The sequence below is a fragment of the Panthera onca genome, chromosome C2, assembly GCF_046562875.1.
Source record: "Panthera onca isolate mPanOnc1 chromosome C2, mPanOnc1 haplotype 2, whole genome shotgun sequence".
Taxonomy (NCBI): Eukaryota; Metazoa; Chordata; class Mammalia; order Carnivora; family Felidae; genus Panthera; species Panthera onca.
In genome coordinates this window covers 46,498,169-46,520,810 of record NC_138347.1, presented here as the reverse complement: position 1 = coordinate 46,520,810, position 22,642 = coordinate 46,498,169, and the positions used below count along the sequence as shown (strand labels likewise).

At 40.7% G+C, this 22,642-nt stretch overlaps 1 protein-coding gene across 1 annotated transcript; it reads left to right on the top strand.

Moving 5' to 3' along the window:
• The first annotated feature begins 1,431 nt into the window (after positions 1–1,431).
• Positions 1,432–18,598, top strand: CPOX (coproporphyrinogen oxidase). Its single transcript, XM_060640182.3, has 7 exons — positions 1,432–2,100; positions 4,409–4,552; positions 4,817–4,927; positions 6,466–6,607; positions 8,892–9,110; positions 13,611–13,715; positions 16,579–18,598. Exons 1-7 carry the CDS (start codon positions 1,572–1,574, stop codon positions 16,664–16,666), a joined length of 1,338 nt encoding a protein of 445 aa, XP_060496165.1. The 5' UTR covers positions 1,432–1,571; the 3' UTR covers positions 16,667–18,598.
• The last annotated feature ends 4,044 nt before the right edge of the window (positions 18,599–22,642 follow it).

The following is a 22,642-nucleotide window of genomic DNA, read 5'->3' as shown; positions in this document are numbered from 1 at the left end:
CAGAGCAAAAATGAATGGGGTTCTTATAGAAAAATGCACTGGAGAGGTTCTTTCCATTAATGAGGTTCAATTGCTATCCCCAGGCCCAGCCAAACCTTATCACAGGCATCTAGGAGAGGCAAACAACTCTTACTGCAGTGATAGTTCTTATCTTCCCTTTCCTCCTGCAACTCAGCCTCCCAACATGTTACACTATGGCTAAAATCCAATGGTATTCTTCCCCCGAAGTAGTCTATTCACTTCTCAATCCAAACCTTTACCTTTTATTGAATCTGCTAGTGAGTCAAGCATACCTACCCAGCTAATGTTGTGTCCTACTTTGAGAGTTGCCAGATGCAATTGTGGATGGATAAGATACACTGGTTTGAACAGCTTGTCTGACCCATAGCCATGAAGTTCCATCACTGCATCTAGCCACTAAAAACTTGTAGAGACCACCACAAGTGGCTTAAATTATTATCTACTACTGGAAATTAAAATCATTCCATGACAGTCTTTCTAACACTTTCATGTTCAGACAACACAAAACTGTGGTATGTTACAGGAACAATAAGAACAAAAATCTGTCAAATCTATGTTAGCTTCTTACATCTTTTTTGAAGTGTGTGTGTGTGTGTGTGTGTGTGTGTGTGTGTGTGTGTGTGTGTTGGTAGTAGCAGGGAGAAAGCAGGGCAAATGTTTGCCCCGCCTAGCTTACATGAGTTGTTTAAAGTACTAAAAGGTGAGAAATACTTGGCAGCACGCCACAATTGTAGGGTGATATGTATTTTTAAGTCTAATGTTATTCCTTGATCACCCAAACACACCAGGGCATTACTTTTACTCGTGTTTAGTAAAATGATCACTTTGCTTTTCCTATTTCTAAAAGAATCAACTGGTTAGTGCAGGATCAAGAACTGGAAAGACTGCAATGATGAACTCTCCTAAAGTCTTTTACTAGGATTTTCTTAGCATCCCTTTACTACCTTGCGGACTCGCTTTAAAAACTGTTGGCACCGAAGGAGTCTCTCAGGCTCCGCCCCAAGCCCCTCCTACAAATTCTAGAAGGTCTCCTGGACTGGAAACGGGGCACGAAGGGGCCTCCTATACACTCAGAGCCAGGATTTGCAACTCTGTTTGAAAATGTAACTTGTAAATTGTAAATGTAAATGGGGAAGGACTCGGGCCATATTTTCTGCTCCATTGGTCCTCAGCGTCCTCAGTGTACTTTGTCTACACCCTGTGGTTGATTGGATAGCAGACCAGAGGTTGTACGTGACCAGAAAGCCTCTTATCTCATTACTTACACAGCCCTCTCGCACGTTCGGCATCCAGGTCCCATGTCTTGGCACCCGCCCTTCTGGGGACTGGATTCTTTATCTCCCCGGCGCGCCCCTGCAGGCGGCGACAGGAGCCGGACTACAGCTCCCAGCATCCCCCGCCCCTCCGCCCGCTGCCGGAGTGCCGACCCGGTAGTAGCTCTTCTCCGCCAAGGTTTCCACTCCCAGAGCTGCTCCCCAGCTTGGGACATCCAGAAGCTCAGGGACCGATCTCCGGGACGTGGGCATTGCTAGAGGTGACAGCGCGGCAGTATGGCCTTGCACCTGGGCAGGCTGAGCGCGGGCTCCTGCTGGCAAGCTGCGCGGGGCGGCCGCGGAGCGCTGTGCGCCTGGCCGGGGCGCTGCTCCGCGGGACGCATCTGCCGGCCCCCGGGCTCCGCTGGCACCGAGCAGTGCCGCGGGCTGGGGCACGGCCGGACCGCGGGAGGAGCCTCCCGGTTGGGGACCGGGCTGACCACGGCGCTGGCGGGGCTGGCCGGGCTGGCGGGGCTGGCCGCCGCCGCCTTCGGGCACGTACAGAGGGCGGAGATGGTGCCCAAGAGCTCGGGGGCGCGGAGCTCTTCGTCGGGGAAGCCTGAGGAGGAGGACGAGCTGGCCCGTCGCTGCAGCTGCTTCATGGCCTTGCCTGTGACCGACCTGCGCGAGCTGCGTGGGAGACCGAGCGACATGAAGACCAAGATGGAGCTGCTGATCCTGGAGACCCAGGCCCAGGTGTGCCAGGCTCTGGCACAGGTAGACGGGGGCGCCCGCTTCTCCGTGGACCGGTGGGAGAGGAAGGAAGGTGAGGAGGCCAGAGCCTAGCGGGAGGTGGAGACGGGGGCGGGTGGGGGGGGGGGGGGTGGTTAGAGATCGAGATTTAGGTTGCTGGCAGCAGATGACGGAGAATAGGGGCTGGGAGTAGGAAAGGGGTACCTAGAGAGCGGCTGCTAGGTTAGAAGGGACACCTTCAGGAAGATTGAGACTGTAAGGGTCATCAGGCTTCTGTTTGCAGACCTCTAGATGCAGATCTGTTACTCTAATCCTGGACGTTTCAAAGTCTATGCGATTTTTTTAATGGTGCTTTTCGTAATAGTTTTAGGGTTATTTTCAGCCAACAGGCTTGGGTGTCCATATTTGTAATTGAGCATCGATTTTCCTCACATTTCATCCGCTTCTCTGGGTGCATTTCCCCCTTCTCCTCCTTCTTTAGAGATGGAAAGATTAACTTGCCTCCTATTTGTTAAGTGTTGGCCAGACTCCTCCAACTGAGGCTGTCATTGTGTCCTTATGTCTTTTTCCCAAGTTGCACAAGAAATATTTGGCTTGTCAGTAGTTCTACCAAAAGCACCCCTCAGACTTCCTGCTAGGACAATCTTCCCTTCCAGTGGCAAAACCCAGTTCTTCAGATTAGTAGTTACCAGATAGGAGGGGGGTGAGGAGAATGGGCAAAATGGGTGAAGGTACAAACTTCCAGTTATAAAATAAATAAGTCATAAGTATGTAATGTACAGCATGGTGACTACAGCCAAAAATATCGTATTGCATATATTGCTGAGAGAGTAGATCTTGAAAATTCTCAACATGAGAAAAAAAAAAATTTGTAACTCTCTGTGGTGTTGGATGGTAACTAGACTTATTTTGCAATGTATACAAATATCGAATCATTGTGTTGTACACCCGAAACTAATATAATGTTATGTGTCGATTGTACTTCAGTAAAGAAAAATCCAGTTTTTATAGAATCATGTATTTATGACCTTGTTATTGCCTATGTAGGGAAAGCCCACATCTTGGTCATAAACTTGAAGAATTCCTGGCTTCTTAGCTAGGAATACTACAGCATCCTTCTCCTCAGCAGCTTTTGAGCTGTGATGCTGCCTCATCTCTATTGAGGTTAAATCTGATCTTTTGTAGTGTTATCTATCTTACAATGTTTTCAAGTGAAGACCATTGAACAAGGACCCAACTACAAGTACTAGAGTAACTGCGTGGCCTTCAGAAGTTACTTAATTTTTGATGTGCCTCTGTGTCCTCTTCTCTGAAATGAGATTAGATACTATATGAGGGGATTGTAGGGATGATGATATATGAAGTGCTTAAAATATTGTCTGATGCATAGAAAGCACTAAAACAAATTGGACCACTTGCCAGCTGTGTGATGTTGGATAAAGTGTTTTGTCTTTCTGGGCCTCATTTTCTCACTTGAAATGTACAGGGGTTGCACTGGATAGTCTTATGTCCCATCCAGCTCTAAAAATTCTTAGAAATAAAGACAAACAAGTACCTCTATGAACAGTTGCCTTTGTGGTAACTCTAGGGTCTTAAGAAAAAAAACCTATTAGTAGTAAATCTCATCTACCTAAATATTAATGTGTATCTTATTCAGTTTAAAGTCCCAAATCCCTGAAGAGTTCAAATGTCTACTGTTTTTTAAGTGCCTATAAACAAAATTAAATGGTACACAGCACACAGAAAAAACAATTAATACAGAGCTCTTAAACTTGGTAATAGCAGAACATTCCTCAAACATACCCATACCTGTTTTTAACTGTGGACTTCTCTCATGTATCATAACCAATGGATGCCATTGTGGACAGTAGTATTTGAAGGGAAAATATTCCAGTGATTTATTTTATTTTTAAAGTTTATTTATTTATTTTGAGCCAGCAAACTTGTCCAGGGGAGGAGCAGATAGAAAGGGAGTGAGAGAGTCCCAAGCAGGTTCTGAGCTATTAGCACGGAGCCCTTTGGGTGGGGGCTCCATCTCACAAACCTTGAGATCATGACCTGAGCAGAAATCAAGTCGGATGCTTAACTGACTGAGCCACCCAGGCGCCCGTCCAGTGATTTATTTTAGATGTAGAAGAAATACTCAGTTTAGTGCTGTGGGAAAGATAAAATATTTGCCCACTAGGCAGTCGCAGTGTCATCAAGCTACGCTAGTTATCTAATTTTATCGTAGTTTAAAATGCTAAATATCCTGATGGTCTAGAAGATTTGGACAGTAGAGGAGGAAAGTCACTCCCAATCCCACCACCTTCATGCAAGGGTTGTTTTCGATTTTGCATACACCCTTACCTTCTCTCCTCATTTTGTATTTCTATAAACAGGAGGTGGTGGCATCAGCTGCGTACTTCAAGATGGGCATGTTTTTGAAAAGGCTGGGGTGAGCGTTTCTGTTGTTCATGGAAATCTTTCTGAGGAAGCAGCGAAACAAATGAGAAGCAGAGGGAAAATTCTGAAGACGAAAGATGGTAAATCAGGCAGTCTCGACAGCCTTTAAAAGTCCCTGCAAACCTTTATTCCCCATGAGTTCTATTTGTACAATAAATATTGCTTCTGTGGAAAAAAAAAAAAAACTTTAGGGTGCACATGCCAAAGAAGCATGTTCACATTTACTTTTTAAAAATTGTATTTTAAGAGACAAAAAGGAGCTTTTGAAAATTGGTCCCGAAACCAAGTTGGAGTGATTTAAGCCCGATGATTAAGTGGAGCTCACCACATGTTTTGCTTTCCAGGTAAATTGCCGTTTTCTGCTATGGGCGTGAGCTCTGTTATCCACCCCAAGAATCCTCATGCTCCTACTATCCATTTCAACTACAGATACTTTGAAGTAGAAGAAGCTGATGGTAAGCATCCCTGGAGCTTGCAAAATATTATTGTGCAAATATGAATTTTAAAAAAAGCCAGGGGGCATAATTTAAGAATGTGAGAAAGAATATATAAATCTTAACGAGGTTTTCAGGAGGTGTATTAAGCCTTATTCCTTGGCAGGTGCAATGGATTGTGCATGAGAGGTGAAAAGTGGAAATAGCATTGGCTGGGCTCTGAACTTCCCCATATTTCCTCCAACGCAGAAGGAATGATTTAATGAATCTCAGCTTCAAAGTGCACACAGGGTTCTTTGCACAGGAAAGAAAATCCAAAGGAAAACCTCACGTATAAGGTTAAGTCAAAATGGAGAACTTGCTTATGTGAAAATATCTTCCAAGTGTATTGCTCTGCTAGTCACCAGCGTGTTATCAGTGGGTTTAAGATAGGGTGGAGTTGATCATGCCTCATTAAGGACGTGTAGTTCAGCCCGTGTCTCCAAATTAGCCAGACCTCCTGTTACCACCCTGTGGAGGGTCTGTGCAGTGCCACTCTATGGCTGGTGGTCTCTCTGGAGGTGGTGGTATTTAAAGTCGATGTATTTAACTTTCATTTTGAAGACATTTAGTTTGGTTCAACCTTTTAATGTTAGAAGTTGGTAACTGGTACTGACAGCCTATAGACCCAACTAAACACATGTAATAGTTATTCTCAAATGGTAAGTTGTGTCCCTCTGTAAGTGTTTTTGCCCTTTCTGGGCTTAAGGTGGGACGGGCAGTGGTTTTTAATACAGGGAACATCAGAATCTCCTGGGGAACTTTTATAAACTGCAGATACCTGGGCCAGAGATTTGCTTGTTGTTTGTTTTTTGTTTGCTTGTTTCTTTTTTAATTGTGACCCAGCAGAGGCATTTTATGCTCCTCGTGTGATTCTGATGTGCAGCCAGAGTTGAGATCTACTTCCTGGTCCACCCATGTGGTGTTTCATCATTCTCTGCCATGCATATCATTTTCCTGCCTGGATCTACTCTGTCACTTTTTGATTTCATACTTCTTTTACCTTTTCTTTCCTGCCTAGGCTTTACTGGCCATTCAGAGCTAAATTTAGTTGAATTATATATATATATATACACACACATACACATATATATATATAAATACACATATATATATAAATTTATATAACATTTATATATATATAAATGTTATATAAATTTATATTTTATATATATATATATATATATATATATATATATATAAATGTTTATTTATGTTTGAGAGAGAGAGACAGAGCATGAGCAGGAGAGGGACAGAAGGAGGGAGATGCAGGCTCCAGGCTCTGAGCTGTCAGCACAGAGTCCGATGCGGGGCTTGAACCCATGAACCATGAGATCATGACCTGAGCCAAAGTTGGATGCTTAACCTACTGAGCCACCCAGATGCCCCTAAATATTTTTTGATTGTCACCCACTTCATGTTAAGCTAAGCTGATAAATTAAGTTTGCTAATACAGTGAGTAGTGTGCTACATCTCAAAGTCCGAAGTCTGCATGAAAATCACACGTCTCGATTTTGTAGGTAACAAGCTGTGGTGGTTTGGTGGTGGATGTGACCTCACTCCAACATACTTGAACCAAGAAGATGCTGTCCATTTCCACAGAACTCTAAAGGAGGCTTGTGACCAGCATGGTCCTGATCTCTACCCTAAATTTAAAAAATGGTAGGTAAAGATGTCATAACACCTAAAATATATTCTGTTGCTTCCTCCTGTAGATCCTGAAGGCAATATTATGTCACTGAATATGTTTTTCAGCTTATGAAGATTGATCTGGGTTTTTTTTGGCACCAGAAGTAGAATGCTAGTTTGAAGTGGTTTTATTTTGTTTATTTAGGAATATTTGAATAATTGGGTAGCAGTGTATTTTTTGATCCCAAATGATTTAGAATATAAATTTTAAGGTGATCTATGCCTGAGAATCAGAGGTTTTTTAATCCTGGGGTAGGCTTTTAACTTCTCATCCCAGATGAGAACGTTCGTTGCCATGGGAATATTCAGACATGGGAAGAGTCAGAGAACTGTTAGGGAAAGATACAGATATACCAGAGATTTGGACAAGAAGAAGACTGGGATTGGAAACTTTGGTTAAGGAAACTCTAATGGTAAAGAAAAGGGAAACAAATGAGTTGTGAGGAGATCCAGGATATTTGGCAGAAGTGAAATGGAGTATAAGCATAAATTGTTTGGAATAAGAATAAAGTACTCAACTCTGCCTAGAGCTAATTGACATTCTTGAAAAAGGAAGAACAGGAAAGGTTTTGGTGTTTTTGTTGTTGTTGTTGTTTTGCATTGTTTTTAGAGCTAATAATTGTGGGATGTTGATATTATTTATGTAAGGGTATGGAATTCAGCTTTAAAATTCTCAGAAAAGATATATTCTCCTTTTGATTGATACTACCAATGAAAATTGCACAGCTATGGAAGCATGAATGTAAGATGGAGGGATTTTTCCCTCTGTCTCTCTCTCTCTCTCTCTCTCTCTCTCTCTCTGTCTCTCTCTCTCTCTCTCACACACACACACACACACACACACACACACACACACACACAAATCAGCCTCCTTCCAGGAAGAGGACTGGTTTGGGTGACATTCTCTTTTTTTGGTTTCCTCTTATTGCCATTATTGAGATGACTTTATCTGAGTGATATTAGTTACTAAGACATCTAGGATGCAGGCTAGTTAAAAAAGAAGTTTTTAGTATAAGTATTTAGCAAACTTCTTAATTTTCTGGTGATTTTGAAATAGTGTGATTTGGTTAAAGCTGACTTCACCGCCTTGCCCAGGATGGTCTTCAACTATGTTAATAAAATGTGCCTGTAAAGGACAGCCAACAAGTCACAAGTCAAGGTGAATTATACCATTGCATCAGTTCTAGGGATTTGCATCTGCTACTGGTTTTGTTTTTTGTTGTTTTGTTTCGTTGGTTTAAGCTATTAAGGCTATTTTTAATGGAACCTTTTAAATAGCTTTTAGTTTTTGTTTGTACAGGTTTTTCTGTTTATAGAGATCATCTAAAAAGTTGTTTCCACAATGTAAACTATTTTCTACAAATTGAGCATTTAGGAAATGACTTTTTAGGAAAGCTGTTCTAGTGGGCACAGAGGGGAAAGCCTCAGGAGCAGATGGATAGTTTCATGTGCTGGCTCACAGGGGTAAGCTTTCATACGTCCCTAGACGTTCTCTGAACGTCTCCTTCCACCAGCCCTTCCCTCAGTCATGCCCGCTATGGAGACTCTGCATTGTATTGATGAAAGGAACCTTAGACATTATTTGCTGTGCCTTCCTTTGGCGAATAAAGGACCTGACTTGAGAGCCGAAGGGTTGGCACCCAGTCAGACCTGGTTGGCGGTGTTGGTGGAGGATTCCTGTCCTGCCTCTTGCAAAAGCCCCAGTGCTGCTGAAGGCAGCAGCATCACTTGTTTTAAGAAATACACTGTTGGGGCGCCTGGGAGTGCTCAGTTAGTTAAGCATCCAACTCTTGATTCCAGCTCAGGTCGTGATCCCAGGGTCATGGGATCGAGCCCTGCATCCAGCTCCATGCTGAGCGTGGAGCCTGCTTAAGATTCTCTCTCTCCCTCTCTCTCTCTGCCCCTCCCCCACTCGTGCTCGAGAGCACATGCACTCTCTTTCTCTCTCTCAAAATAAGTAAATAAAAAACACACTCTTAATACTGGACTCTGTTTCTTTTTCACTAAAGTTCTTAGAGTTCCACATCCTTTAAATATGTGTTCCATTCCTTGCTTTGCAGATGAAAGCATAAGCATTTTCTACATGGGTGCTACTTACAGGAAATGTGTCTAAAGCCCTAGTTTCATTTTCATAGTTGGGCAGAAAAGTAAGGACATTGCTTTGGCATTAGTCAAGGATAAGCTGAAATGCTCACATTGACGTTCATGCCTTTTGTTCCCCCTTTGATCCCTGACATGGCCTTGCTGTGTCTTCCAGGTGTGATGATTACTTTTTTATAGTCCATCGTGGGGAGCGGAGGGGCATCGGGGGCATCTTTTTTGATGACCTTGACTCTCCATCCAAGGAAGAAGTGTTTCGCTTCGTGCAGAGCTGCGCCCAGGCTGTGGTTCCTTCATACATTCCTCTTGTGAAAAAGCACTGTGATGACTCATTCACCCCCCAGGAGAAGCTGTGGCAGCAGCTGCGGAGAGGACGGTGAGTGAACGAGTGAGCGAACGAGTGAGCGACAGGAGAATAGACCATCTCATTGCAAGACTTGGGGCGGGGGAGGGTGGAGCAGCTGTGGTGGGTGAATGAAGGGAGGGTGATGTGTTGCCTTGGGCAGGTACTTTGTTAGAGTTGTATTAGTACTAACTGGAACTTCTTTTGGTAACTAGGTGAATATCAACTGAATATTAAGAGTTGTCTGAAATAGTGTTGTAAAAATAGCAGAGGTTACCTCATTTGTCCGTATGTGAGAGATTCGTAGGAGCCATGTATTAGTACTTGCTGAATTTAATTCAGCTGATTTCTTTTAGTCTTCTAGCAGTTCCTTGCAGCCTTACGCCAAGATATGGGCATCACTTAATGTTTTTGCTGCTTTGTAGATTTGGAAGCCCACACTTTTCCATCCATTTTAAGGTTTCATGGAAGTTGTTATAATGGAAATAACCATTTCAGAAATTATTTACACTTAATGGTAATACTTATTAATGATGGAGTCCTTACTGTGTGCCAGCCAGTGTTAGACAGATTGCATCTAGTTTTCTTTACAAACCTGTGAGATTGGTGTAATTATCATCATTTTACAGGTGGTAAAACTTCCTCCCCGAAAAGTAAGTCTCTTGCCCAGGATTACAACTAGTAAATAAAAGATCCCAGATGTAGAAGCAGGTCACCGTGACCTCAAAACTGGTAGTCTTTCCCATACACAAAGGAAGTTAAGTAGTTGAAGCAGGTTTGGATTTCTTACTAGATACTCAACCTCAGCCACCCTGTTCTGTGCATTGAGCTTAGAGCCCAGTTGGGTGACCACATTGAGGTCATCTTCACCCGAGGTATATTTGCAGATCAGCTCCAATGATCCACCCTGCGAGCTCACATCAATTTCTCACTGCTGTCTTAATTTCATTTGTAGTACTGGTCCATGGCTGTAACATGGATTTTCTCCTTCATGTCAATTCTGTCTCAGGCAAATAAAACTTTCAGTATTTGAGGAGGTAAAGTTAGTCCCTGAAGAGGTCAACTTAAATAATGTTTCAAGTTTAAAGAGAAATATCTGTGTTTATTCTTTCTTATGGTCGCCTGTGTTATCTGGTCCTTTAATTTAGAAATTTGGGAAAATGGAAGTTGATTAAGTTTTCTTGTTAGAAGTTTCTTAGTGCATCTGTTTTGGGACTCTTTCTTTGGTCCCATGATTTCTCAAATAATACTTTTACTATTCCTTCCTTTTTTCATTTCCTTGATATTTATTATGCAACCCTTATGGCTAGGCACTGTCCCGGCTACAGTGGTGAGTATAACATGCATCTGTGAAAAGAAGCTCATGGTTTAGTGGGGGAAGGTATACCTAAGAGGATGATTTAAAACTCCATGCGGTTTTATTTCTTAAATTCCACGTTTGAGTGAAATCATATGGTATTTGTCCTTCTCTGACCGACTTAACTCATTGAGTATGATACCCACCAGCTCCATCCATGTGGTTGCATGTGGCAAGACACGTTCTTTTTTTATGGCTGAATAACATGTACAATTTAAGAAACAAAACAAACGAACAAAGTCAAAAAGAAACAAACAAGAAAAACACATACGGAGAACGAACTAGGGGTTACTGTAAGGGAGGTGATGGGGGCATGGCTGAAATAGGGGAAGGGGATTAAGAGCACACTTGTGGTGGTGAGCACTGAGTAATGTATAGAATCGTTAAATCACTATATTGTATACCTGAAACCAACATAGCACTGTTGATTATACATTAAATAGCCAATGAAAATTTGCAAAAAACCCTCTGGAAAGTACAATATTCTAGTTTTGCCCAGGATTTGATGTGCAAAGCTGGCAGATTTTGTGAATACTAATGAGGTGAAGCCTTAAAACTTCTTAGACATAGGAACAATGTTTTGCGTTCTTTTGTTTTCTGCTTTTTCATTATGTAATGACAAGACATTTTGAAAATTCCATTTGTGTGAATCCTTGCACATCAGGTATTTTTTGAGTTACGTATAAGTGTGGGGTGTTAGATGAATTTTCTGTGATGCGACATGGGAGCGTTTCTCACTGAGAACCTCCTACCCCCTGTATCTCTGGGCCTTAAGATGGCAGTAAACTCTGAGCCTTCAGATAACCACAGGTCCTGACTACGGTTGTCAGCATTGTCTTCCCCTTTTTACACACTGCACTCACAGCCCTATCTGCATCCTTCACACGTTATACCTCGCTCCTTTCCTTCCCCTCCAAGTAGGAGTTTCCCTTGCTGTGGTCAGGCTGCTTCCTTTTCGACTTGAGTCCCTTACTTGGGAATTTCCTTTAGTCTCTTACCTACTTCTACTATTCTCTCCCCAGACCTTGAACTTCACTCTTGCAGTCTTCTTTTTCACAGGAGAGCAGAAACTAAAGATCTTTTTTTTTTATTAGAATTTTTTTAAAAAAAATTTATGTATGTATGTATTAATCTCTACACCCAACATGGGACTCAAACTCTCAACCCCAAGGTCAACAGTCACATGCTCTTCCGACTGAGCCAGCTAGGTGCCCAGGAAACAAAAGATCTTTAACTTACTGTTGTTTTGCTGTATTTTAGGGAAGGGAAACAAGATAAAATTTAGGCATCTGTTAAATTGAAGGGAATGGCTAAAGTTCATTCATGGTTTACAGGCACTTCAGAGAGGATAAATGTATGGGAAGGATCAGAAAGATCAGAACTGGGGCGCCTGGGTGGCTCAGTCGGTTAAGCGGCCGACTTCGGCTCAGGTCATGATCTCGCGGTCCGTGAGTTCGAGCCCCGCATCGGGCTCTGTGCTGACAGCTCAGAGCCTGGAGCCCGTTTCAGATTCTGTGTCTCCCTCTCTCTGACCCTCCCCTGTTCATGCTCTGTCTCCCTCTGTCTCAAAAATAAACGTTAAAAAAAAAATTAAAAAAAAAAGAAAGATCAGAACTAAGTGAAACCTTATAGGAGTCAGCCTAATGTCAGGAAAGGGGCATCCTTCACCCAAAAAAGGAAAGCAGTTCAAGGATCCTTACAACAAATTCATATAGGGAGTTCCATACAGGAGTCTTTGAAAGAGACATTAGTACAAACTAGAGAATCCCAGCCATCCCTTAAATACCATGTTTTAGAAAGTCAGCATTGGGGTGAAAAAGGTGGCTGAGAGACAAATTCTTTTCCGTGCTCTTAGCGAGGAAGAAATTAAGAAGTTTCACTTACATTATCTTTTGAAACAGGCTTATAAGAAGGTGTTAAATAGTTATTAATGCATAAAATTCAATCCATGATAAATGAATGCTGAGGACTAAAAAGGGATTCATGGATATATTTAAATTTTTTCAAGGCCTTTGGCAAGTTTGCACACAGAAGGGTGTTTTCTAAAAATTGATGTACTGTGGAATTCTAGAGAATATCTTCCTCCAGGTGTGATTAAAGACTAACCAGTGGGTGAACAAATGAGCAGGCTTCAGGCTCTGAGCTGTCAGCACAGAGCCCAACACGGGGCTTGAACTCATGTGCCATGAGATCATGACCTGAGCCGAAGTCAGACGCTTAACCGACTGAGCCACCCAGGTGCCCCCTGAGGGAAGTTTAGACCAAGAAAGTAGTTTCTGAATGAGTTGAGAAATGATCTGAAAGGGTGTCTATTCACTGAATTTTCAGCTTTATGGATCGTTCTAAATTCTTAGGAGTAGTAAAAATTATCTTTGGAGTTTAAATGACCTTTTACAAGAGATCCCATGATGTTAAAGCCAATCACAGATTTTTTCAGCTAGACAGAGTTTAGATCTGACACCATGTGGCAGTTAGTGGAAAACAAATTTACCAAACCAAATTTCAGTTGATGCTAAGGATGGTCTTCTTAGAAACATAAAATTTAGCCCTGCAACCCAACCAATGCTTTTTATTTTGATTGCCATTAATCTGCAGGAAGACTGGATTATATGACTGCGTTTCAGTGCTATCAACTACTTTAAGAAAAGGGAATATCTAGGATATATTAGTAATTATTAATAGACTGCTGTTAGCTGTGCCTGGCCTTTCAATTACGAACGTTTTGCACTATCTTAGTAAATGGAAGTTAGGTAGTGAAATGAGGTCTTCTGAAACATCTCAGTTCATGGGGGAATACCAGAAAGAGCTGTTCTGTCCTAATACAGGATGTCGTTTCTTTTTCTTGTTTTTTTGCCTTGAAGTTCTCATTTTTGTGTCCATTCTGTTTTCTTATTGGAAAACATAATCTTCTTGTTTTGTAACTGTGCCATGTTGGGGCCGAATCTATATCCTGTTGTTTGTTGGGTAGGATACCCTTTTATTTATGCCTGTCCAGATGGGCAAGACCGAACTGACTGTAGATTGGTGTTCCCTGTGCCAGTTCAGCTGATTGGGAGGGAGAGGGGCAATGGGCAGGAAGAGGCCCCTCCCCGCCCCAAGCCCTTGAGGTACTTGTTATGGGCCAAGAAAGATTTTACTCAACTGGCCCTTAATGTTATTTGTTGTCTTTACGTCAGGTATGTAGAATTTAACCTTGTGTATGATCGAGGTACAAAGTTTGGCCTCTTCACTCCAGGATCCAGGATTGAAAGCATCTTGATGTCTTTACCTCTAACTGCTCGGTAAGAATAACTCATTATAGTAATTATTCCTCCACTCCCAATCTGCTAACCCGTACAAAATGTGAAAATATGAACACTCCAGTGTCTTACCTAACGACTTCAATGGTTTTGATATTGCTGATTTTATAATAAAATCACAGTCAAATAATTAAGGAAAATTAATTTTATTAAATTTTTTTTTCATGTTTGTTTATGTATTTTGAGAGAGAGAGAGCGAGTGAGCTGGGGAGTAGCAGAAAGAGAAAGGGAAGAGAGAATCCCAAGCAGGCTCTGTGCTGCTAGTGCAGAGCCCGACATGGGGCTCAATCTCACGAACCATAAGTTCATGTTTTGAGCCGAGATCAAGAGTTGGACACTTAACTGACTGAGCCATGCAGGCACCCTGGAAAATTATTTTTTTTTTTAACGAATGAATGGCAGGATGAATGATATGGCTCTGTGGGGGAGGGGTGAGAAAGTATAGAGGGAATAAGAAGATAGGGTGGATGATGGTGTGTAGGGGCCCAGAATGACCTTGCCCACTCAGTGATTTTCTAAGAAGAGCTGTGGGCGAAGCAAATTTGTTAGCGTATGTCAGGTTTTTCAACTTAATTTTGTTAGTAATTTTTACACCTGTGAGGAAGTCTTACTCTCCACTATGAAATATCAAACATGTGTGAAAGTATGAGGGATTGTTGCACATGCTCCACGTTCTGTCTGTGCTTTACATGATGCTGTGGTGAGCTTCCAGAAAGGTTACTTGAAAATGGGGGGGAGGGGGATTTTAAAGACAGATAAAGAAAGAAAGAAAGAAAGAAAGAAAGAAAGAAAGAAAGAAAGAAGAAAGAAAAAGAGAAAGAAAGAAAAGAAAGAAAGAAAGAAAGAAAGAAAGAAAGAAAGAAAGAAAGAAAGAAAGAAAGAAATTTCTGTTGGTGCTATTAGGTTAATAAAGATCTACAATTGACTTTTTGTGTATAAGAAAGTGAGAATGATGTGTGTCCAGACTAAATAGAAAAGATTAAAAAAAAATTACCATTGCTTGTTTTATAAGCACTAGAATCTTCATTTCTCCTTGAGGGTAGATGTCCAAATAAGAATGGACTGCCGACTTTGGCTCAGGTCGTGATCTCTTGGTCTGTGAGTTTGAGCCCCGCGTCGGGCTCTGTGCTGACAGCTCAGAGCCTGGAGCCTGCTTTAGACTCTGTGCCTCCCTCTCTCTCTGACCCTCCCCCATTCATGCTCTCTCTCTCTGTCTCAAAAATAAATAAACATTAAAAAAAAAAAAAAAAAAAAAAAGAATGGACTGCTGGATGGCACTAAAGGTCTGCCTTGCCTCATTCTGCCATCCAGATCTAGCCTGGTGAGATTAGTAGCCCATATAGTTGTCACTGTCTTCAAAATGGCATTGTCTCTGTCCTTGTAAAACTGTTGTTCTTGGGATCTCATGTCTGTAGCAAAAGCTCATATATGTCACTGTTAGGTATTCCTGACACCCTAGAGGTGAGATGTGAATAAGATGTAGAGATAAGTTCTTTTTTTTTTTTTTTAACTTATTTTTGAGAGAGCCTATGCATGCATGTGCATGAGTAGGGGCGGGGCAGAGAGAATCTCAAACAGGCTCTACACTGTCAGTGTGGAGCCTGACGTGGGGCTTGAACTCATGAACGGTGAGATCATGACCTGAGCCAAAATCAAGAGTCAGGAGCTGAACCAACTGAACTGCCCAGGTGCCCCAAAACTAGAGATAAGTTAAGGGCTTCAGGTAGTCCTCCTGATTACTGCTGGCCCCTGATTATAAGGTACATTGTAAGCTGCAGATATGGGTGGATTATAAATCAATCCCTTGCTCATTTGCATAGTTCACATGACAGGTCACTTTTAGCTTCTTCTAGTCTATACCAAGTGCGTGCAAACTTGAGGCTGCAAGATGAATCCAAGTCCGCCTGTGATGTGTTTTTGTACAGCCCTTGAGCTAAGAATGAATTTTACATTTTTAAAGGATTATTAAAAACAAAAAAGAATGTTGTATTCTTTTTTTTATTGTATGTGGCCCCACAAAGCCTAAATTAAAGTATTTATATGGGACACCTGGGTGGCTCAGTCAGTTAAGCATCCAACTTCAGCTCAGGTGATGATCTTGCAATTTGTGAGTTCAAGCCCCACATCGGGCTCTGTGCTGACAGCTCAGAGAATGGAGCCTGCTTCGGATCCAGTGTCTCCCTCTCCCTCTGCCCTCCCCTGCTCGCACTCTGTCTCTCTCTCTCTCTCAAAAATAAATAAACATTAAAAGAAAGTTTTTTAATAAAAAAAGTAAAAATAGAGTATTTATTAATGTGACCCTTTGTAGGAAAGGTTTGCTAACCCCTGGTCTAAACGAGGTTTTGCCAGACTTCATACTACAGCTTAACCATTTTGACTATATTTGTATATTATCTGAGGTATTCACTTACATTTTATACTCTTATTTTTTCTGAGAGAGAATTTGTTTAAAAAGGCAAACCGATAATATTGCTGTAAATAGAAAGTAACACATTAAAATAAATGCATAAATGCCAAGCTAAAAAAAGTTTGCCTGTGGATCCTCTGTGGTTCTACATTTTGTGAAACCTGGTTTCTAGTAAAAGTGTATTTTAGCTCTGAGATATTAATATTAGCCAAAGGATGCTCAGGAATTATTAAAATATTTTATTTCTTTAGCAGCAAATATTTTTTAAAAGCCTAGTGGGTAAAAGGCATATTAAGTACATTGGAGACAAGGAGATACAAGAAATTTTTTACTCTTAGAATTTTAATTTTCATTTATTTTAAGTAAAGAGGTATGTGTGTTGTTTATTATTATTTTTATTATTATTGCATGTTTTGCTTTTGTTTTGGACCTGTATAGATGGGAGTACATGCATTCACCCCCAGAGAACTCCAAAGAAGCGGAAATTCTGGAAGTTCTGCGCCATCCGAGAGACTGGGTGCATTAATGCAGGTGGAGTGGCCTGCCCGGGGCTTGGGGGACACAGAATGAGTGCCCCATTCCACCAGCCCACAGCGTTGCCACTGTGTGGCAGTGAATAACCTGTGTGTTAAGCTCCAGTCTTCTCCACTCTGCAGTCTGCTTCCTTGGCAGACGCGGAGTGTGTTTTAAGTACTACAAGTTTCCATAGGATGCTGCCAGTGACAGGTGGTGATATGGCAGCTTGTCAGAGTCAATTGGTTGATAAAAACCTCATTTATACTTTCCGAATCATTTTATATGACTAGTTTACAAAATACAAAATTGAGTTTCCAAGTGTTGAGTTAAGGGAATCTAAATATAACTTGCGTCAGGAAACTTTTCATGCTCTTTTTGTTTTATCTATTTTTTAAAGTTTTAGCTTCTGCCACCGAAAATCTGTGGTGGGATAAATTTTATTTTCATTAATTCAGTGAGGTTGCAACTTCATAACAATTTCAGAAAGCAATTTGAAATGAAGGTAAAACATTTACTTTGTCATGACAGAAGTTTCGTTGATCGTAACCTTTATATATTTTTCTCTAGAGATAATAATATTGTAAAATGTTCATTTTTATAATGACATTTAGGAACACTTGAAATTTCCTAAATATCCGCATGTGTTACAATTCAATAATTCCCTGTAGTTGTTAACTCTAAAGTGACATCACTGTTATTTAAATAAGGGACATCTGAGATGTAATTCTGATTTTTGTAGAGCTATAATTTGTTAATGTTGGATTCTCTGCACTTTTGAATGTGAAAGCTTATAACCCTGGAGTCTGATATTTAAAATTTTCTATTCCAGACATTTCTATATGCAAATTTAGATTAAGAACAATCCTGGGCATGTTTGAGTTAGGAAATGTTTCTCATTTGGGAAATGAGAAATACTTTCCTTCCTTAATTAAAGTCAACATAACTAGTGTGAAAAGCATGTAGGCATTTTATAAATATATTTCTTTGTAAGATGGACTAGTTAAAGTTGCCCTCTTTTTAAATTAGAGATTGTGTAGTAAATCACAATAGAATAGTGTGTCTTCTTTGTTCATATAATAATGTGAGTGTATTTTATTTTACTCATAATATGTTGAAGTTTGTAAGGAATAGTATCTTCATATTATTAAGCATTATCTTGGAATATGTTAAATGTATGTGATTGTGTATGTGACTCTTTAGGGCTGGGAAATGTATGGACTCTTCAACTATCTTACAACAGATCTGCTGATAAATTTTATGAAATATGACTAAGAGATGTTTCTATTTTTCATTTTTTTAGGGGTAATTGCTATAGGGAAGATAAATATTTTTTAGCACTAAAGCCATCATTCCTCAGCCCTAGGTATTTTACCCAAGAAAAATAGAAGTTTTGCATTCAGATTTCCATAGCAGCTTTTTTCGCAATAGCCCAAACTTAGAAACAACACCGATACCCATCAGCAGATGACTGGATAAACAAAGGATGATTTACCAGTATGTGAAAATACTACTCATCAGTGAAAACGAACAACCACTCTGGTGAATAGCAGAAGAGCATTGTGCCAAGGGAAAGAAGCCAGACACAGAAGAAGACTCACTGTATGACTACAGTATGTGAAAACCGAGAAAAGCCAAAATTTGAACAAGGGAAAGCACATCAGTAGTTGCTGGGGCTAGAGCTGGGGAATTGATTGTGGAAGGGAACCAAGGAGTATTTTGAGGGGATGGAAATGGTCTATCTATTGATGGTGGCAGTGGTTACCAGACTGTTTACATTTATCAAAACTTATTGACTGGGGCACTGAAAAACATGGACTTTTATTGTGTATATGATTTATACTTCAATAAAGCTGATTCAATGAAAAAAATATACAGGCATATAGGAACAAATGTTCAAATAAACCTCAGTTTACCTTGTACGATAAAAATTGCCTTATAAAGATCTGCTAGTCTGTTTAGTTGTGTTTAGGGCTGTTGGGGTCTGGGCATTCGACTAAGATGAAATTTCAAAATTTCAGGGCATCAGTTCTTCATACTCTTCAATAAGTGTGTATTCCTCTTACAGATGAGAATATGGGAGAAAAGACAGAATTGCATAACTATTGGAAAATAGATCATTCTGCTGTTCCTCAAAATGAATTTCTGTTTTAAATCCATATTGATGTCTATTCTGAGTCTCCTAGAGGCCCAGGGTGTACCTCCAAATGGCCAGAACACCTAACTGCTGGTGTCTTAAACATGCATATTAGTGGTCATAAGGGGTGGAAATTTGAGGAATGGTGTGTAAATGCTTTGGAGCAAATTTCTAACCACTATTTTATATCCATCACTAAACTCTGCTTACCCACATATTCAACTGAATGTTCAATGAGAGAAAAACTTCTGCATGCTAAAGAGCATCATATTAGGTCAAACACTGTTCCCTTACAATCTATCCTTCCATGTGTCTATTGCTGTTACAGTTCATCCAGACAGGAATCATCTGACACCTGTATGCCTAGGCTGGGACAACTTCAAAGACTAGGTTCAGCTCGGTCTGTAACATACAGGTGGTTGAGAACAGGTATTCCACCAAACAAGGCAGAGGCAGCGTGGTTTCTTCTTTCTCATCTAGCCCCAGAGGTTATGTAGTATCACGTCCTCTAAAGTGCACTGGTTACAGTGTATCATTAAGGCCGGCTTCAGATTCAAGGGGGAAGGGCATTAGATCCCAAAACCACAAAGTAGATTTGACTTTCCCTCTTTTTATTGCCCTAATTAAATCCTGTTGAGTATCCCTTTGAAATATTTCTTGGTTTCCTAATCTGTCTGCTGTCAGCACTCTACTGTTCTCTTTCACTTGAACTTTTTCCAACACCCTACCTGTCTCTGGACACTTGGACCTCCATTCTTTCCCTTCACAATAACTTCCCCAAATCCCAAGACTATTGCTTTCCTCAAATATTCTATTCATCCTCCACTTCTACAGAAAAGATGCGATAAACCTGATATTCAAGGCTATTCATTTGACCCCAGTCCTTCCTTTCTGCCTTTTCCTCTGCAGTTCTCCCCTGCCCTTCAGCCTCAGCCTTCATGCACCCTACTCATTATTCTGAACAGTTTCTAAATCTCTCCCATCTGGCCTTTAGTCAGGCTGCTACAACCCCTGTTTGCAATCTCTTATGCTCTGTCCATCCTTCCATAGCCAGTTCAGACTTCCAAGAACTTTCCTTGGAATCAATCTCCACCCCTTCAGCACATTTTATCTTTAGCATTGCTTTCACCACAGAAAATATTTAAGGTGGCTCTTCCCTTATTTATAATGCCTGCCTACTATGTTGTGGGTGATTTGTTAACCCTTCCAACGCTGTTTTGCAACATATTGTGTAATCAGGCTTGGTATTGCTTGGCTTTCTATGTAATTGTCTTATTCCTAGTCTGTGAAGACAGAAGTTCCCTGTATGCATCTCTTAGAACCCATTTAGAAATGGTTCTCAGGTGAGGATTGATGGGGGGTGGGAGGGAGGGGAGGGTGGGTGATGGGCATGGAGGAGGGCACCCTTTGGGATGAGCACTGGGTGTTGTATAGAAACCAATGTGACAATAAATTTCATATTAAAAAAAAAAATGGTTCTCAGGGATGTATTCTATTATCTCTGCCACAAGTACTATGTATTTGAAATCCCATATTTAAAAAAATTGATCCTTCTTCCTAAAGAAACACTCGTGTAAAATTCCAATTTCATAAGAAACCTAAATTAGCACATTTAAGTAGAGAAGCTTAGATATTTACAAATAGCTGAGTAGATTTGGTATTGTTGCCTGAAACCAAGTCAGGCGGTACAGCATAAAACCTCACAGACCTGTTTCTACAGGTCCTTAATACCAGGTACACACTAGCATACCAGCTGAGTAAGGTAATTAAACTGCCTTTCACCTTCCAATCAACGTACTTGGTTTTGATTCTAGAAGTTAAACTCATTCATCAGTAATCAGTATTATAAAGAATGCTTCACCTATTAATTCAGTCTGTACTTCAAAACATGCTTGCACAGAAGTTGGCACAGTTCAATCCTCGTTGGTTTCAATGAGCTGACACAAATAGGGTCATTTAGGAAAGTCATTTAGGCTTTGCAGTTGTTTAGAGTTGCAACATTGACTCCATCATGGACACGTCTGCTTATGAAATGGTTAGGGAGGTATCAAATTCAAGTTTATAAATAAATTTGCACCAGTTGGATGCCTGTATTTAACAACAAGGGAATAATGCATCTGTAGATAAAATGCAGGTTTGGTCAAAGTTGCTTCCCTTTTGCTGATTTGGTGAGGCAGCCTGAGACTTTCAGAATGTTCCATGCCTGCTGTTTGACATCCTTCTAATAAGTTTAATATACACAATTTCAACCCAGCTTATCAATTTCTTGCAGTTAAAGTTGCAGTTTATTTAAAAATTTCAGTAGATAGTCTCAAAGAACGTTTAAGTTATATCATTACAAATTAACTTTTGCTGGGAGTAGTTTTTATTCTTTATTATGAACTTGATCTTCTATGCCATTTAACAGTGAACTACTTAAATAATGTGAATATTTTGAGGAAACGAAGAATAAGGACCCACTTTTCATCATTACCTCTCTCTCTCCTTTGTAGTAATGTGAAGGAAATATGGTATCTTCCTTGTAAGGGCAAGACAGTCTTCTCAGAGAACGCCCAGGCATGTGGAGCAGAGACATGCTGTGTCAGAACTCTTGACTCATGGAATCTGTGAACATATACAATGGTTGCTGTTTTATGTCATTAAATTTGGGGTGGCTTCTTCAAGTGCAGTGGACATTGGAACGGGTTAGATGCCATTAACAAAAGAGGAGAGCAGTTTTGATGGTCTTGACGTGCCTTCAAGCCAGTATTTAGAGATGCAGGTCTAAGGCTCAGTAGAGAAGTCCAGTCTAGAAACAAATATTTACCAATTATTTGTATTGATAATTGAAAAAGTGAAAGAAGGGGAGTCATCCAAGGAAGTGCATGCAGTGTCATAAGAAAGCAAAGTCAGAGACTGAACTGGGGACAGAGAAATGAGCTTGAGAAGAGGGGTCAGGGAAGGAGGAAGAGAAGCAGCTCCTGGAGCAAATGGAACAGGGAAGAAGGAAATCAAAAGGGACAAGTTGGATGTGATTGTAATGAGGTTTAAAACATTATACAGTGACTGTGTTTCCACATATGAGAAGACATTAAAATAATACATGTTCTATGTAAATAAGTTTGATAAATCACATATTAAGTTTAGATTTTTAAAAATGATCTTAGACCCTAAATTACCAAGATCTTCTAAGGTACTAAAATTTAGGTGATAAAATAATTTCCATTAACGTGTCAGATAGTGTTTCCAGTTTCCCAAATTGTATTTTTTTAAATTTTTTTTAACATTTATTTATTTTTGAGACAGAGAGAGACAGAGCATGAACGGGGGAGGGGCAGAGAGAGAGGGAGACACAAAATCCGAAGCAGGCTCCAGGCTCTGAGCCATCAGCCCAGAGCCCGACGCGGGGCTCGAACCCACGGACCGTGAGATTGTGACCTGAGTTGAAGTCTGACGCTCAACCGACTGAGCCAACCAGGCGCCCCCAAATTGTATTTAAATACGAAATTCTTTAAAGTACCAGTAGGTGGAGCACATTTGTTGAAGAAAATCTAATCCTGGGTTTTGGAGGGTTTATTTTGGGGTGGGAGGAGAAGGAAGAAAAAGTAAAGGGAAGTAAACAAGGAGGGAGAGAGAAGGAGAGAGGGAGAGGAGGAAGGTGAGAGAGGGAGAACAGGAAAGAAAAGGAGAGGGAGACAGGAGAGAAGATAAGAGAACTGTGAGATCTCTCCTTCATTCAACTATGGGACTATTGGAGAGATTATCTTAACAAGTTGTATTACATATTTAATCACAGAGGGTTAGTTTAACTAGGATGCTTGTGTCTTGTCAAATGGCTCCACTATGTTTCATTTTTCTCTTTATTACAGATTC